At 49.6% G+C, this 16,678-nt stretch overlaps 1 protein-coding gene across 1 annotated transcript in view; it reads right to left on the reverse strand.

Annotated features, from left to right (window-relative positions):
- Nucleotides 1-7,347: 7,347 nt before the first annotated feature.
- The window catches only part of ZNF407 (zinc finger protein 407), a 518,640-nt gene continuing 509,309 nt past the window's right edge, over nucleotides 7,348-16,678 (reverse strand). Inside the window, exon 10 of the mRNA XM_081801009.1 lies at nucleotides 7,348-7,427. Within this exon, the coding sequence (XP_081657135.1) occupies nucleotides 7,409-7,427 (19 nt within the window). The 3' untranslated portion in view covers nucleotides 7,348-7,408. The remainder of the gene's footprint in view (nucleotides 7,428-16,678) is intronic.

A 16,678-nucleotide genomic window follows, 5' to 3' on the forward strand; every position in this document is an offset into this window, starting at 1 on the left:
GGCATCTGGCCTTGGGCGATGACCGCTGGACTCCCTAGCTCACTGCCACGGCCAGGAGTGTGAGGGGCTCGGTTACTGCCCTAACGTGTCCCTTCTAGAGGGATGCGATCGATGGCAGAAGCAAGTGTCGTTTTTGTGTGATGGGGCCAATGTTTTCACTTAGGAGGAAATAAGTTCCTGGACTTATCATTCAAAGTCAACAGGAAAATAAGACTTTGCATGCAGCATTGCATTCACTTGCACATATATCACTTTCTGGTGATCTATTTGGTATATGATGTGAGGCTCCTTACTTTGAAGCTGACCATTTCCTGGGTAATATGACTGTGACTGAGTTCTTAACTTTTGAACTTTGCCTTTATTTAAAAATAGCCAGGTAACTTGAGAAAAGGCAGCATAAATCAATACAGTGAAATGAATTCCTGTCCCTTGGATCATGGACAGTGCTGCATCCGCAATAACCGAGTGGCCTCTGGGCTCGCGCTGACTGAGTGTGAGTGCTGGAGCTCGGCAGCGGCGATGGTGCCCTGAGGAACCAAGGAAGGCAGGGGAGCCTCACCCAGGACGCTGGGCTGCAGGCTCCCGGGCTTCTCCTGCTGCCCCATCAGTGGCCTGATCCCGACTCCTCCTGGGGAAGCACGGACCGAAGAAACTAGCTGAGTCCTCAGCCCTGTTGCACTTGCTCCCCACAAACCAAATCACAGTTGACATTTAGAGCATGGATCGGGTTCCTAGCGCTACCATAAGTAAGTCCCCAAAACACAGCTTAAACAACAGAATCATAGTCTCTCACAGTCCTGGCACCAAGAAGCCCCAAATCAAGGTGTCGGCAGGGCCACACTCCCTCTGAAGGCTCTGCGATGGGTGCGGGGGTGGGGGGTCCTTTCTTGCCTCTTCCAGCTTCTGGAGGTTCCTGGCAATCCTTGTCATTCCTTAGCTTGGAGATGCATCACTCCAATCTCTGCCTCTGTGGCCACATGGCTTCTCCTGGGTATCTGCGTCCACATTCCTCTCTCCTTAGGAGAGAGGACACCAGTCCTCATTCCAACTCGGTTACATCAGCCAAGACCTGATAAGGTCACATCCACAGGCACCAGGGGTTAAGACATCAACACATCTTTTTGAGGGACACGATTCTACTCACAACAGAGTATATTTTCTATGCCAGACAGTATGCCATGTTTTTTTTTTTTCCTTTGATTGTTTTATTTCATCCTTATAACTATCCTGTGAGGTGGGAACACCCACTTTACAGGTGAGAAAACAGGGCAGGCACATCTGTGCCCATGGGCACGCAGCTCTCACACTGCAGAGGGAGGTCTAGGCCCCCGCCTCCACCCAGCTCTTCAGCGTGGGCTGGAGGCTGGAGAAGACCCTGCCAGTCATCACAGCCTAGCTCGAATCCTTGTGCTGAGTCAACTGACCAGTCCAGTCTGTGACTGGGACGTACAGGGGTGTCTCAAAGGCTCCTGGCTACCGAGGGCAGACTTCAGTCTGAGAAAGGCAAGCATTTTCAGTGGAAGAACCCACACATGGAGGGCCTTTGCCAAAGCAACGGAGAGCTCCCAGCCCCACCCCGGGCTCTTGCCCATGAATGACACCGGAAATGGCCCGTGTACACCCCCCAGTCTGGTGCACCCCTCCTCACCCCACTGAATCCCTTTGATGGGCTGGGCTCGGGCCCCCAGGAAGGGACGCCAGCCGCCCGGCACTTTGCTGGCCTGATTGTAAAGCTAACTAAACTAATTAATCACACCAGATTAATAAGAGTGACAAGGTGAGAGAGGTGACATTCTCCAAAATCTCCAATTTGATGTGAGTGCGCGTATTTTTTTAATCCCCACAGCAATTTATTTTCTGTATAGCAAACTTTCTCCAAGAATGTCCCAAAATGTAGTCAAGGTTAACTGTGCTGTGAGCTTATTCAATATTTATGATTCTTTTTATTTGTATTACTAGGACTTTTTGGGGACTCCAAAGGGTCCATTAATCAAACAGAGTGACAAAATGAGCCATTTGACAATTGGAACAAGGGCTGCATATTATTATGATTATATGTCTATACGTACACATCCATACACATGGAAATATTTTGGGGAGGGAGGTAGGAACAAAGGAACCAACTTAACTTTATCAACAGCTCCTGATTAATTGTTGCAAAGTGTCATCCATAAATTTCCCTTCGATCTAATAATCCTCTCAGACGATTTAACAACATCCCCGGCGAGCTGACGTTACCAGGGCTGAGTTTCTGAGACAAGAAGGGGCGACACCCACAGCTCGCGTGACTGGCGACGGGCGGTGGACAGCGGGCACGGAGCTGACAGTTCGGTAATACAATTATCAGTGTGATCTGCTTAAGGATTCATCATCAGCTCCTGCCTTCTGAAGACTTAAAAAAATACCAAGACACACAGAGAGAAAGAGGTGATAAGAAGGCATCATTTTCCTCCAGCCTCATAACTGTAAATTGAAGAAAATTATTTTCTTTGCCTCCAGCTCATTGGCATATAGGCAGCATTATATTATAATTTCATAAGCATAAATCCTTTGAATAAATTTCAGAAGAATAACTGAATTAGAAATGCAAGTAAAGTATCTAAAAAACTTAACTGTCCCAGGCAGGGGAGGGGAGGTGTGAGGGGCACAGGCGAGGAGAGCAACCCTTTCCGGGTGCCTCCTGTGGGTCCCCAAAGGCCCGGGAAGAGCTCTGTGACAGGGAGAGGCTGTTTTTAACCCCCTTCTGAGCCTGATGGCAAATAAAATAAGCCCCTCTCCTCTCCCCATGCTCGTGTTCCAAGGAATTTGAGTCGTAATTCATCATAAATTAATTTTGGAGAAACAACAGGCTTGGGGCGTGTTATAATTATTGTTACTTGTTTATTTATTATCGTGTTAACCATTATTTATTATTATGTTAAGCATATGTGAGATCACAAAGGTTGCTCCCTGCGGTTTCCTAGCAACAAGTCTGTGCGTCCTCTACACAAGTTTCCCGACACCCGACTCCAGACTCCATCTCGGTGGGGGTGGGAGGCGGATGTCGGGCCAGGGGCCCATAGTTATCTGTCCACTCCTGAGGGGACCCGGTGGGGCGCACTGAGGAGGTGAAGGGTCTGCCTGGCCCCGCGGCGATGGCTCACTCAAGGCACGGCAGATTGTTGGCAGACAAAGGCCACTGAAAGGCAAAACCCTGGCCCCAAACAAAGACCCCAGGGGCTGGCTCAGGTTGGAAAGGATGTCCTTTCCGAGGCCCATCTCGGTCCTCAGGGAGCTGGCCAGTGGGCCTCCTCCATGACCAAGGGACATCTGGGAGGAGGAGGCTGAGGGTCAGGAGGAGGAGGAGAGATTCCCTGAGGGCCTCCGCACCCCCATCCCAGTCTGGGGCAGCCCCCATGCGGCTCCCCAGCTCCCTACGGCAGCCTGATGGGCCCCATGAGCCCAGCACCATGTAATGGGAGTGAGGGACAGAGCCCTGAGTTTCAACTGTGTGCAGACAGCCTCTCAGAACAGGAATATCCATCTGCAAAGTCTGTTCTTGCGTCAGGGCAAAAGTTCAGAGAGGGACCGGGTTTTCATTTTTCCTGCATGAAAACCTTCCTTGGGGGCCCACAGAATGGGATGGGGGAGGGGCTGCTGAACCCGAGTGTCCGGGCTGGTCTCCCTTCTCCGGTGTCCTCAGACAGCCCTCCACACCTCCCGGCTGGGTGACTTTCTATCGCGGTTAAGAAATGGATTGCAAAGGGGCCTGGTGATGTGGCCCAGTCTCATTATGGTGGGGCCCCTGTGTGCTATCTCTGATGTAGGGCCCCTCCCTCCTGACAACCATACAGTGAAAACCCCCCGGGAGTGGCATTTTTTTCCTAATAAACTTTTAATTTTACAATAATTGGATTTACACAAAGAAAAAATTACAAAGACAGTACAGAATTCCCATATGCCACACACCCAGTTTCCCTGCTAGTTACGGCTTCTATTACTGTGGTAAATTTGTCACCACTAATGAACCAATATTGATGCATTATTATGAACCGAAGTCTATAGATTATTCAGATTTTCTTAGCTTTCACCTTTTTCTCTTCTGGGATTGCATCTCCTTAGGCTCCTCTTGGCTGAGAAAGGTTCTCGGGTTTCCCAGCGATTAATGACCTTGACAGTTTTGAGGAAGACCGGTCATGTATTTTGTAGAATGTCTCAGTTTGAGTTGGAAGTTTCTCTTATGGGTAATGTTACGGACAGCATGTCTCCCCCAGATTTATATGGGGTAATCTAATCCCCAGTGCGGTCTTATTTGGAGGTGGGGCCTTTGGAAGGTGATCAGATCGTGAGGGTAGAGCCCTGATGAATGGGATCGGTGCCCTTGTAAGAAAAAGCCACGGAGTGAGTTAGCTCCTTTCCCCACCAGGCGGGGACATGGCGAGGCGTCAGCAGTCTGCAAAGGGGCCCTCGCTGGACCACACTGGCACCCAGATCTTGGATTTCCAGGCTCTGGAATCATGAGCAATACTTGTTTGCTGGTCACAAGCCATCAAGCTCGTGGGCTGAGACAGACTGCATTTATGGGTTCAGGAGGAGAAGGCCACAGAAGTGTTCTCAGGGGCACACCCTGTCAGAGGACTTACTATTGTTGATGTTAAATGTGTCCAGCTGGCCAGGCTGGTGTCTCTCGGGGTTCTCCACTGTCAGGTTGTGCTTCTCCCCATTTCAGTCCTGTACTTGGGGGCAGGAAGCCCCGAGGAGCAGCCCACCATGCTTAAGGAGCAAAGAACTATGTCCCACCTCCTCAAGGGTGGAATTTCCACACAAATTATTTGAAATTCTGCAGAGAAGATTTATCTCTTCTCCTTCATTCATTCATTGATTCTATCGTTTATTTATAGCAACATGGACTTGGTTTAAGCTGAGTTATATTGCAACACGGCTTCACTCACATTGCTGAAATGTGTTGGCCAGTGGAGGTTCCTTCCACTGCTCCTGTGTCCTCTGGATGTGTCCCTGTCACGGTGGCACGATGGGTTTGGTTTTGTGTTTTAGCACTTGCTTACTTTCTGGCACTACAAGATGTTCCTGTCTCATGTCCTTGTCCCTATTCTGCAACTGACCCGTTCGCCACAGTCCCATGGTTCTTCTTACTGGAGAAGGGTATTAGCAACCACACTCTGGGTGCTGGGTGTGCTCACTGCTACAGGGCTGGGAGCTTTCAAGGCTCTGCACATTTAAGTTGCAACCAGGATCAGTTACCAGAATCTCTGGAGATAGGACCAGGAATCATTATTTAATAAGCTTTGTCTGTCAAGCCATCTCTACTTTTATATTTGGTCAGTAGTTGATAGGCTCCTCTTGGGGCATCTGGGTGGCTCAGTCAGTTAAACGTCTGCCTTCAGCTCAGGTCATGATCCCGGGGTCCTGGGATCAAGCCCTGTATCGGGCTCCCTGCTCAGGGGGGTCAGTTTCTCCCTCTCTCTCTTCCCCTTCCTACTGCTCATGCTCTCTCTCTATCTCTCAAATCAATCAATCAATCAATCTTTAAAAAAAGTAGTTGATGGCCTCCTAATTTGGGGATTAACAGCTTTCAGCAAGCATACAGATACAGGGTGCCCCTCCACACTCCAGAAACGGCATGGAACTTTACCAGGATGTGTGGGGCTAAATGAAAGAACACTTTTGAGACACTGATTCTTTTCATTGTTTGGCGTGTGTGGGGTGAGGAGTGTCTGCCTCTCCCTTTCCTTTGTTTCTTTTTCCTCCTTAATCCCTTGAGAAGTACCTGCCCTGTGCTCAGACTGTTAGAGTCCCAGAGGCCAGGACTGGCATCCAGGCTGCGTCCCCCCTCCCTAGCTGGTGACCCCAAGCAAGGGGCTGCACCTTCTTCTACCTGTAGAGGGTGTTGCACTAAGTCCATTGCCCATTAAATCGGAACTAGGTGGACAAATTTAGCACAGCCTGTGGCACGTAGTAAACACCTTCCTTTCCTCCTCCCCTTCCCCAGGGAAACAAGACAGGCCTGAAACGGGGGCGGGAGGCCAGCTTCTCACCCTCCCTGGACCAGAGCTCGGCACCCCAACCAGGGGCTTTCCTGGAAAGCAGTACCCAGGTGGGTCTATCCAGGCATAGCAGCAAAACAATCCTTCAGAGCCAGAGCACCCATGCCCAGAGATTCCTCCTGCAGTGTGGGCGCTGTTTGCGCCTCAGGTCCTGCACCGATTCCCTCCTGCTCACTCACGCACCCAGGGAGCACTCCCACTGAAGCCTGCTCTGTGGCGTCCACTGGCCAGGGATAGTTGTTCAAATCAAAGGAATCAAATTGCTCATGAGATATTCTTCCTTGGAAATCCTTTTCAGAATAAGAGCCTGCTTGTTGGCCAAGGCCACTTGGGAGGCCAGCCGCCAAGTCCACCCTGGCAGTCTTAATCATACAGTGAAACCTGCAAGAGGACTTTGGGGTGGTTCACAGAACCCAGGGCCTGGCAAACAACTGAGCCTTGGCCTCCAGCAGCTCCCCAGGGACACCTGGATGTGGTTCCATGAGACTCCTGTCCACGTTTCATAGCCTGGGGAAAAGAGACTTTCACCCCACCAGTGAGGCATGGCTCCCTCGGGTAAATCAGCCACAGAGGGACGGGCACAGGGGAGCGGGGCACATGGGGTCCATGTAGTTAATTAGCAGTTTCTGTCCTTGAAACAGAACAATAAAATTATATCGGCAACAGGTATCTCATGCTACGCACTTTAGACATTATCTCTTCAAGCTCTCCGAACAACCATAACACAGAGACACGGTTAACCCCTCACACACGAGGAAGCAGGCAGAGGGAGGTCAAGTCCTACTGCCACAGTGACAGAATGGGGTCCTGAGACTGCAGGTGCACGGCCTTCTTTAGAATGTGACATTGGCACCATCCGGACCCGGGACAACGCCGGGGAGACGCCGGCAGCCATTCTTGCCCGGACCGCCGAAGCAAGTATAAATGCCCCGATGCCGACTCCCAGCACCCATGTCCTACGCCAGCGCCAGGAGCTCTCCCAAAGCCGGACCACTCACTATCTCCCACACATGCCTTTGTTCGTGCCATCTCCCTCCCTTCTCCTACCCGTTGGACCCCTCAGGACTCTGCATAAATGCCTCTTCCTAGGAAGCCTCCTTGAGTTTTGCTCCCTACACGTCATGCTCAGATACCCTCATGGTTTTGAATATTGCTACTTACAATATTTTGCTTCGAGTTGAGTTTTGGAGTTCACCTCTTCTTGCCATTCTTCTGTCATTCCCTTCAGACAAGATGAGGGTCTTCCTCGTCACGTTATCCTCTATCGTACCCAGCCTGGGATTGGTCATTGTTGGGTTGAGTTGATTTGAGGCTAAGGGACATCTGCGCCAAGTCCTTGCCTGTGGGAAGGAGAGCCCTCTCCATCACGTTGGTTCCCACCACCTGGAGAAGACATGTTGAGCAGATTCATCACCAATCCTTACAGAGATGGAAAGATATAGAAAAATTCCAAACATGACTATGGCCTTTGCAATCTGTGGACAGGTGCTCCCTGCTGCCCTGAAGGTCGGTGCAGCCACAGGACTTGCTTTGGGCAATGAAGTATGGTCAAATGATGAAAGGGTCTCTCCCAGGTGGAAAGGAAGGGTCGGGGCACTTGCTGGGCTCCCATGCCCCCTTTGTCCTGGCTGGGCACTCGACAGAGCCTGTGTCTAGATGGAGTACCGTAAGCAGGGTCCCCTGTGTGACCCCAGTGAGCAGAACTCTCCTGAGAAGAAGATAGAACTCCCGTGTTAAGCCACGGAGACTTTGGGTTATGTGTTGCCATGGCTTAACCTAGCTTTTTTGACGAGCAGAGTTACACATTGTACCTTCTTCTCAAGACAATCAGGCTCTTGTTTGTCGATAGGAAGAGGGTTCATAATAATGACAATGAGTAACTGAGTGTGGTAACAAAATGTGTATAAAACGGCCTCAGCCCTATTGTGCAGTGTAGTTCTGAGCATACGCACACATACTAAAGCAAACAGTATGGCCTTTCCTTGGAAGCAATTTTTCATGCTCCTATGAAAGCTGTTAATTTTTCTCATTGGAGGTAGGCCAATTCGGCTCAGTTCATGAAGGCATCCATCGCAAAATTCATCTAGCATTGTTTCCTAAAGCTACCTAAGGTGCAGACTAGAAAAGTGGGTATTTTCTCTTAATGAAAAGATAGTCAGACTAAGGGAAAAATGCCTTTCCTTTCTTCCTTTCTCTTTCTTCCCTTAAAAAACTCAGAATGATGTTGTGATTAACTTGCACTTTGCAGCATAGTGGATATGACAGTCGACCAAATTAATCCCATTATGCAAAACCCAGTTCACAAATGGTTTTGCATTTTTGCAAAATTATGTCAATTTCCCTATAAATTGGAGAGACTCTGTCAGTTTTCCGATCTGCACATAGATGCTATTCAGTGCTGTATATCTATATTCCTCTAATTCAGAAAGATACAGATTTTAGCTCCATGGCACAAATTAGGATTCATAACTTTAATGTTGATATTTTTGTTTACATGAGACTCACATGAGAATTACCATTCATTTTCATACTCATTTAAAATCTTCTTCCCCATCATACTCATTGTGGTGGGAAAAAAGAATTAGGAGCTTGAAGAGAAGATGGGGAAAACAAAATTCTTAATTACTGCGATATTTGCACCATGGTTCGTTCTTTCCTTGCACTTCTGGAGCTCACGGCTCCTCCAGCCGGGCTCCCGCACCCTGGCCGGGCTCTGCCTCTCTGTCCGCATCCTCAGGGGCAGAGCAGGGACGCCCGCCCACCTGCCATCCTCTTGGCCAGCCGCAGACGTGCTGGTGGTGGCCAAATCTGCTTGGCATGGACTGCGATCTGTGAATTCCCTGTAACTGGACCAACTTGTCAAATTAAGCCCACTCCTGCGTGGAACGGCAGAGCAGCCGGGATCTGGAAGTCCCCGCTCTCTGACCCCTGTCACCAGCCCTCCGAGCCTCTAACATCTGCTCTCTGGGAGCTGCCTCTTCACCTGCTTCATTTCAGATGCAGCCGGGCCCTGCCGATCTCAGCTCGCCCGTTGCTCCTCTCTCTTACGGGGAGAAAGAAAAAGCTTCCTTGTTTTGAAGACTGGCGCTCTGAGGGCTAAATCACTTACTGAATTCAGAAAATCTATTTTTTAATGGTTATTCTTTCTCCTTGTAGCACTTTTTATTCTCGTAATGCTTTCTTGAACAGTGAATTGTTGACTTTTTATGCTTTAGATTTATTAGACATGTGTCAAGTTGTCAACCTCCTACCGTTTGCATTTGTGTCCACCTTGCAAACAGCAGGGAAAAATACTTTTTTTTTCCATGAACGCTCACTTCTTGGCAGTTCTGAAACAAATTTTTGAACAGTTGCTGTTCCTATTGATAGCAATAGTTTGATGTTTCAAAAAAAACCAGGGTTTTATTTTCCCCTAAATTTTTGACATGTTCTGTCATATCATATCATATCATACCCTGATGCATCAAAAACAAAAAGAAGGGAGGTCCCAGCCTGCACTGTTCACATAGATCATGAGTCTTCGCTAAACACCCTCCCATCTGTTCACCACGTCCATCCTCTTGTTCCATCTCCAATGCTGGTATTCCTCAATAAAATCTGTTCTTGCTTCTTTCAAGATGCTGCAGTTTCTCCAGCAAGGCTTCCTAATCTTGGGGAGAAAGAGTCTCAAGGAATTAGGAGACTGTTTGCATTTTCCTACTGCTGGCTGGCTGGGAGTTGGATACATCCCTGGAACCAACAGCAAACAATAATACAAAAGAAGAATATACAAATGAAGTGATCACCCAGTAGCCCCAGGCAAATATCCCCTACAATGCTGAAACTGTGGGGGAAAAAAAAGTCAGCAATGAAAACTCTTCCTCCCAGAGACTCGCCCTGCCAGTAGGCCAGAACCTCCATGCTGTGACTTTGAAACGAGGGATGGAGGCAGTGTGACCCGCTGCCTCCTGTTCTGACCCAGCAGCTTGTCGGTCATCCAGCTGCCGGGCTTGCAGAAAGGGGAGGTGGGACCGGCCGACCCCACGCCGGCTGCCCGGCCACTCTCAGACTCCTGCCTGGACACAGCCTCGGGTCGAGCCTCATGGAGCCTCTCTCACTAGCTGCAACTGCAGGGGAAGGGCCAGCTTCCCACAGAGCAGGTGTCCATGGAAATCCGCGAGCTGTAGGTGGGCCAGGGGCACTCAGGAGGACCTTACAAAGATGATGGCCCCTCAACCCGCGCATCAGCCTGGGGCTTCCTGGCGCACGGCCTGGTCAGGGCACCCGGCGGACAGCAGCCCCGTGATGGGACACCAGCCCAGCCTCCCACAGGAGCCGGCGTCTCCCAGAGCCGCTGGAGCGTGGTCCACACGTGCCCATCCTTTGGCCAGAGCTGTCCCTTCAGCTGTCCCTTCACGGTGCAGACACCGTGGCCTCTGGGAGGCTGTGTGGCCTTGTGGGCGGGCTTAGCGGTTTCCCTATGCCTTGCTCAGGTTACTCATTTCCAGCCCTCCCCTGGCCTGCCGGCCACCTTCAGGGCGCTAGACCCCCTGTATCCTCAGAACTTGAAAGGCTATGGGCCCTGAGCCTCTAGAGGATTTGACACGGGGACTTGAGTAGATGTGCATTTTAGAGAAATTGTGCTTAGGACGTGAGGATGGATTGCGGGTTGGGGTGAGGGGGCAGGTAGGTGATGGTGGTAATCGTTCTGGTGGGAAGCAGGGAAGGTCCAACCTAGGGACTGGGAATAGGGACAAAGGTGGGGCCAGTTGGAGATAGTTAAGTGGAAGAATCAAGAGGATTTGCTTGCTTGTCGGACAAGTGGGCTGGAGGAGCGGCGTGGGAGACCCATCAGGGTGGGCCACGCAGAAGGACAGGCAGGCTCTGTGTGCACTGGGCAGTGAAAGGGTCCGGGCTGAGAGCGTGGGGCTGGCTTTTGCAATCCTTGGCAGAGGGGCACTCGGAGGGCACTGAGCTCTGGGCTCCGGGTTCCCATTCTGTGTAAGAAGAGTGGGCTTGGTTCCTTCCAGGACCCACATTCCAGAACTCTTCGGGGTTGCTATAAGGCAAACAACATGACACTGAGTGTAATGCTCTTGCTTAGGTAAATTCCCAGCCCTCCTAGAGCTGTAGTCCTTTCCTGGGGGCTGAAAACAATAGAAATTTATTCTCTCCTGGTTCTAGAAGCCAGAAGTCTGAAATCAATGTGTTGACAGGGCCGTGCTTCCTCCGGAAGCTCTAAGGAATAATCCTTCCTTGCCTCTTCCGTCTCCTGGAGGCTCCTGGCAGTACCTGATGGCTCCTGGCAGTCCTTGACTTGAGGCTGTGTCACCCCATCTCTGGCTCCAGCGTCCTCTGCTCTCCTTTGTGTGTCTGTGTCTGTCTGTGTCTTCTCCTCCTGCGAGGACATCAGTCATGGGACCTAGGGCTCACCCTAACCCAGTGTGGCCACATCTTAACGGATTACATCTGACTCTATTTCCAATCAGGTCACATTCTGAGGTTCCAGGTGAACTTGAACTTTGGGGGAACATGATTCAACCCTTATACCTGCACTTTCTTGCTGGCGTAGGAATTCTTCCCTGAGCCAGGGCTCCAATGTGGGCTGCTTGTCTGAGGTCACCACCGGTCAATGAGAAGAAAATGTTGAAGTTCCACTTCTTTGTGTTTAAAATTGTTAATTTGGGGTAAGTTGTGTAACATACAAAATCTAGTAGTATTGTGGTACATGTATATAATCAACAAGTAAATTTACATTCATTGCGGGGCTCACAGATTTGTTCACAATGGGAGATGCTCCATGGTGGAGGATCCTGTCCAGGCGTTGCTGGCTACCTGGCACCTACAATTACGTAACGTGCAGGAAGGAAATGGGGTTGAATAAAAAGAAAGCACTTGCTCATCATTTCACCCTCTGAGATGCTGTATTAGGTGGTGGTAATGAGCTCTCGCTCTGGAGCTCATTTCCATGGCTCGGCCACTATCTGGCCTTGTGATCTGGGGCAAATTACGTCTCTGTTTCAAAGGGGGTTGAGAATTCTACTACCATCTCGGCTCACCGCAGAAATCTAGGATTCAGCACAATGCCCCACCCCCAGACATTGGCTATGGTCCTCACCAAGACAGCAACTGGGACTGAGGAGGCACAGGCCGGGGCCACATGTGGCCCCAGCTCTGCCCCTTCGGAACCCATGCTTCCACGAAGCCTGTCTGGCCCCCACCGGGCACCAGCGCTCACTCCTGAGCACCCTCAGACCAGCCATGGCACGCCTTCCGCGGAGAAAAAGGGACTTTGGGGGGCAAGGTTGAAGGCTCATTTGAAGCTCTATCACCCTCTACTCTTGGGTCCCCCGGCGACAAAAGCATTCCAGATGACGTAGGTTGAAGTGTACGCGTGTGTGCACGCGTGTCTGAATGCCTGCGTGTGTGTGTGTGTGTGCGTGCACGCTCAGAGAGGGTGAGGAAAAGAAAGATTAGGAGCTCCCATCCCAGGCTAATGAGGCCTGTAAGTATGGGGCGAAATCACACTGGACCATTTTGCTACAGAATTGCACAGTAGAATGATAATTAATTTGTTGTCCGACATTACCCATAGGCCTTTTTTAGCATTTCTACTTTCCTGGCTGTTACTGCCCATTGAATTCCAATGTTTTGGATTAATATCCTCTGGTTAAATCTTCCTGCAGTTTTGCACACTGAGTCTCATTTTATTTCTTGTCCATATTTCTGGGCTGTTTGAATGATTTCTCTGTCGTCGCTGGTCTTCTCAACACCTCCCAATTTTGTATAATCTGTGAATGTAATTAACAAGTCTTTACCTTCTCCTGCAGATAATTAGCAGAGATGTTAAATAAAGCCAGGCTTAGCACGGATGGTTAGGGCACCATGCTAGACTCCCCCCAACATGTGATATACAGCTATTTATCATGATCTTTGTTTACAGCCTTCCTGCCAGTTCTAGCCAACACAGTGGAGCTCACCTGCCCTGAGGAGGGAATTTGGTCGGTGGCGCTGATCAGAGCAAAGCCAGCACAGCACATCAGCTCTGGGACTGGGCCATTCACCCAACCTGGCCCCGCTGTCCTCCTGCTGAAGGGAGTCCAACCAGGAGCACCGTGCTCCCTCCGCTCAAGTGTCTGAGCCTCCTCTGTTGGCTGGCTCCCTTTCCTGGCCCCTCCATCCCACATTACATTTATATGTAAAGAGGCCTCTCAACCCCCCCATCCCTCAAACCTGATCTTCCCACTGTCCTCCTTTCTCAGTAACATCCCCTCCCTCCTGGCCCAGGCCAAAAATGTCCACATTGTCCCTGACTAGACTCTTTCTTGCACACTCCACAGCCAATCTGCTAGCAGTCCCAGTTGGCACTGCCCTCAAAGTGCATGGAGTTCTAGCTGCTTCTTCTCCATCGCCAGCTGCCCTGCCTGATGACTGCGACCCTCCACCCACCGCCCCTCTTGCTGCCTCAGCTCAGCAGCTGGAACCTGCTAAAATGCAAGTCGGAGAGCGCCCATCCTTCCTCAAACTTCTCCGCAGCCTTCCCACCCATCCCGAGGAAAACTAAGTCCTCGTGTGATGTGTTCGCTTCCTGCTGTTGCTACAGCAAGTTCTCCCAACGTCAGAGGCTTCCACAACACGAGTGTGCGATCTCGCAGTCCTGGAGGTCCGAAGTCCCCGAACGGTCTCATTGGCTGCCCTCAAGGTGTAGGCAGGGTCCCGTTCCCTCTGGAGGCTCCGGGGCAGGATCTGTTTCTGTGCCCTTTGCAGCCATGCAGAGACTGCCGGCACCGCGGGGCTCATGGCCGCATGGCTCCGAAGTCGGCTTCCATGCCCCACCTCCTCTGACACTCCTGTCTCTCTTCCACTGACAAGGACTCATGTGATGACACTGGGGCCACTGGATAATCCAGGATATTCTCAGGATCCTTAACTGGATGACATCTGCAAAATCCCTCTTGCCGTGCGAGGTGACATGGCTCGTGGCAGGTTCCGGGGTTTAGAATGTGCACATATTTAGAGCCCTTCCTCTGCCTGCCACAAAAGGCCTTCAGGATCCACACCACCAGCTGGCTGATCCCCCTGCCGACTGTGTCTTCTCTCTCTCCCCATTGCACACTCTCCTCCCACCAGACTCGCAGGGGCACGGGGTGGGGGTGGGGGCCGATGTGAAATATTTACTAATTTTCCTGGTGGAAATACTCCCGCCGTGGCCGATTTTCACCTGCTGACATGGTATCACCGAGCACAGAGTTGGGGAGAGGTGCCAGCAGGCCCCCAGGAGGGCCACTGGGCTTGCCCTCCTTCCTCTCTGCCCCAGGTACTGCGGCTCACATGGGGCCTCCTTCAAGCCCTTCTCCAAATACCACCTTCACAAAGAGGCCTTCCCTCCACCCTCTCACCCTATATTCCCTTCCCTTCCTCATCACATTTTCTTTGCACTTCATCACCATCTGAAATTGTGCATTAAACTTATTTATCCCGCGTATTTCTTATCTCCCTGGAGTAGAATGGGAAAGCCAGGAAGGCAGCGTTTTGCTTTGTGCAGTGCGCTGTGGGCGGCCAGTTACCTCCAGCACCTGGAACAGTGCCTGACACACCACGCTCCTCACTTGATAGTGCTAAGGGGTAAGTGGCTGAATGAATGCTGGACCCTGCTGAAGACAGGATGGAGAGACTCCTCCTGCCATTGCTGGGCCGTCAGAGGAACAGTGCAGTAGAAGAGTGCAGCTCATTGCTTTGAAACCCATGCTGTGTCTTTCTAAGAGGCCCCTTTTATTTTAGTGTATGCACTTGTTCTTTTCCTTCTCAGCATCGCAGTTGTTTTGCTGGATATCTGTTTTAGATTTGCTAGGGACTCAATGAAATAATGGTCATGTGCTTTGCAGGAAAGCTAATCAGTTACTATTTATTAATTTCATAGTAAATCCCCAGCCTACATACTTCTTTATAATAATAATGTATAATTCAAGGAGACCAGAAGGAAAAGGATTATTCCACAAAATCTTCAGGGAAGTATGTTGACAAGGATTCTATGAAATGCTCATTTATTTAGGGGTGAGGTAGAAGGTGTAGTCGTAACATTAAGGTTACCATGCTAGATAGTGGAGATTAGAGGGAAAAAAAAGTGATTCTTATGGGATAGGAAAGTATCAAGAATAGTTTGGAACTAAAATGATATTTAACATTTATTCGTTCCTTATTAAATGTCAGGTGCCGTACTAAATGTTTTACTTACATTATCTCCAAACAAATGAGAGATGTCCATCCAAAGATAATGGTCAGGTACTAGACAAGAGCAATTTACAATCGCTATAATTATAACTATATATAACCATTAATAACTCACTCCACTGTGCAACACAGGAAACGTTCCACCGTGTCATTCAAACATTTGGCCTTAAGCATGGTTGTGTCCTTTGACATTTCTTCTCAGACCTCCTCTTCCATGCTGACTCCAGCCTGACCCAGGATGGCTCTGTCCCCTCCAAGTTGGCCCGGGAGCCCTGGATCTTGTAACTATTAGTAGACGCTTCCACCACCCATTTTCTCAGGGTTTCAGGATAGCTATGATATTCATCGTATTTCTCAAAGTGGCTTTGTGATGGTATTGGGAATTTTAAGAAAGGTTTCCATGATCAATAGGAGTAGGAAATAATATGTTCAACAGTGTTAACCTGTTTTCTTTACTATGTGACACCTCGGAGCTCTTCATGTGTATCATGTGTGGCAAATCATCAAAAAGGGGGTATTATTTACACAGTCTCCCAAATTTATGTCAACATGTTGAAGTTTGAGCAATGTCCTGGATGATTTCTGTTCTCTGGAAAGCACTTGGGAAATACAGTTTTACTTGTCCTGTGGCATTTCTTCTGTCTCCAACCAGTGACTGATGTTCAGTTGACCATTTGATGGGAATATGGAAGAGGGGATTCTAGCAGCAATCGAGTGAAGAGCCCTAGCTTGGGCAAATGGTCCTGCCAAGAACAATTAGAAAAGATAGATAGATAGATAGATAGACAGACAGACAGACAGACAGACATGGATGATAGAGGACAGATGACAAAGGATTAATAGATGATAAAAGATAAATAGATAAGATAAAGATAAGAGAGAGATATTGGTAGATGATAGAGAAGATAGATGATAGATAGATAGATAGATAGATAGATGAGAGAGAGAGAGATAGTTAGCCCCAGATATAGCTATTTCTTTTAAAGGCAGTAGAGGGCTGCTGAGGGGACCAGGACTTAGGACTCATGACCATAAGAGGAGGAAACTTCAGAGAAGTGAGCTGACTTGCTATGAGCCACACTTTCTCTCAGGACTATTGCAGATTCTTGATATAAAGCAAAATCTAAGAATCTGGGTCAGGGGCTGGGACTAAGAGGCAGAGAAGCTGTCAGAGTTTCTGGTAGTCTTACAGGGCTACAGAGATAAAAGCTGGATCTCAGCAGAGGGAGCAAGATGGCAGAGGAGTAGGAGACCTGGATTTCGTCTCCTCTCAGGAATTCAGCTGGATAGGGATCAAACCATTCTGAACACCTACAAACTCAACAGGAGATCGAAGAAAGGAATAGCAACAACTCTCTGAACAGAAAAGCGACCACTTTCTGGAAGGTAGGACGTGCGGAGAAGTGAATCCGAGGCGATATTCG

The sequence above is a fragment of the Leptonychotes weddellii genome, chromosome 13 (genome assembly GCF_054177405.1).
Source record: "Leptonychotes weddellii isolate Sample4059 chromosome 13, ASM5417740v2, whole genome shotgun sequence".
Lineage (NCBI taxonomy): Eukaryota > Metazoa > Chordata > Mammalia > Carnivora > Phocidae > Leptonychotes > Leptonychotes weddellii.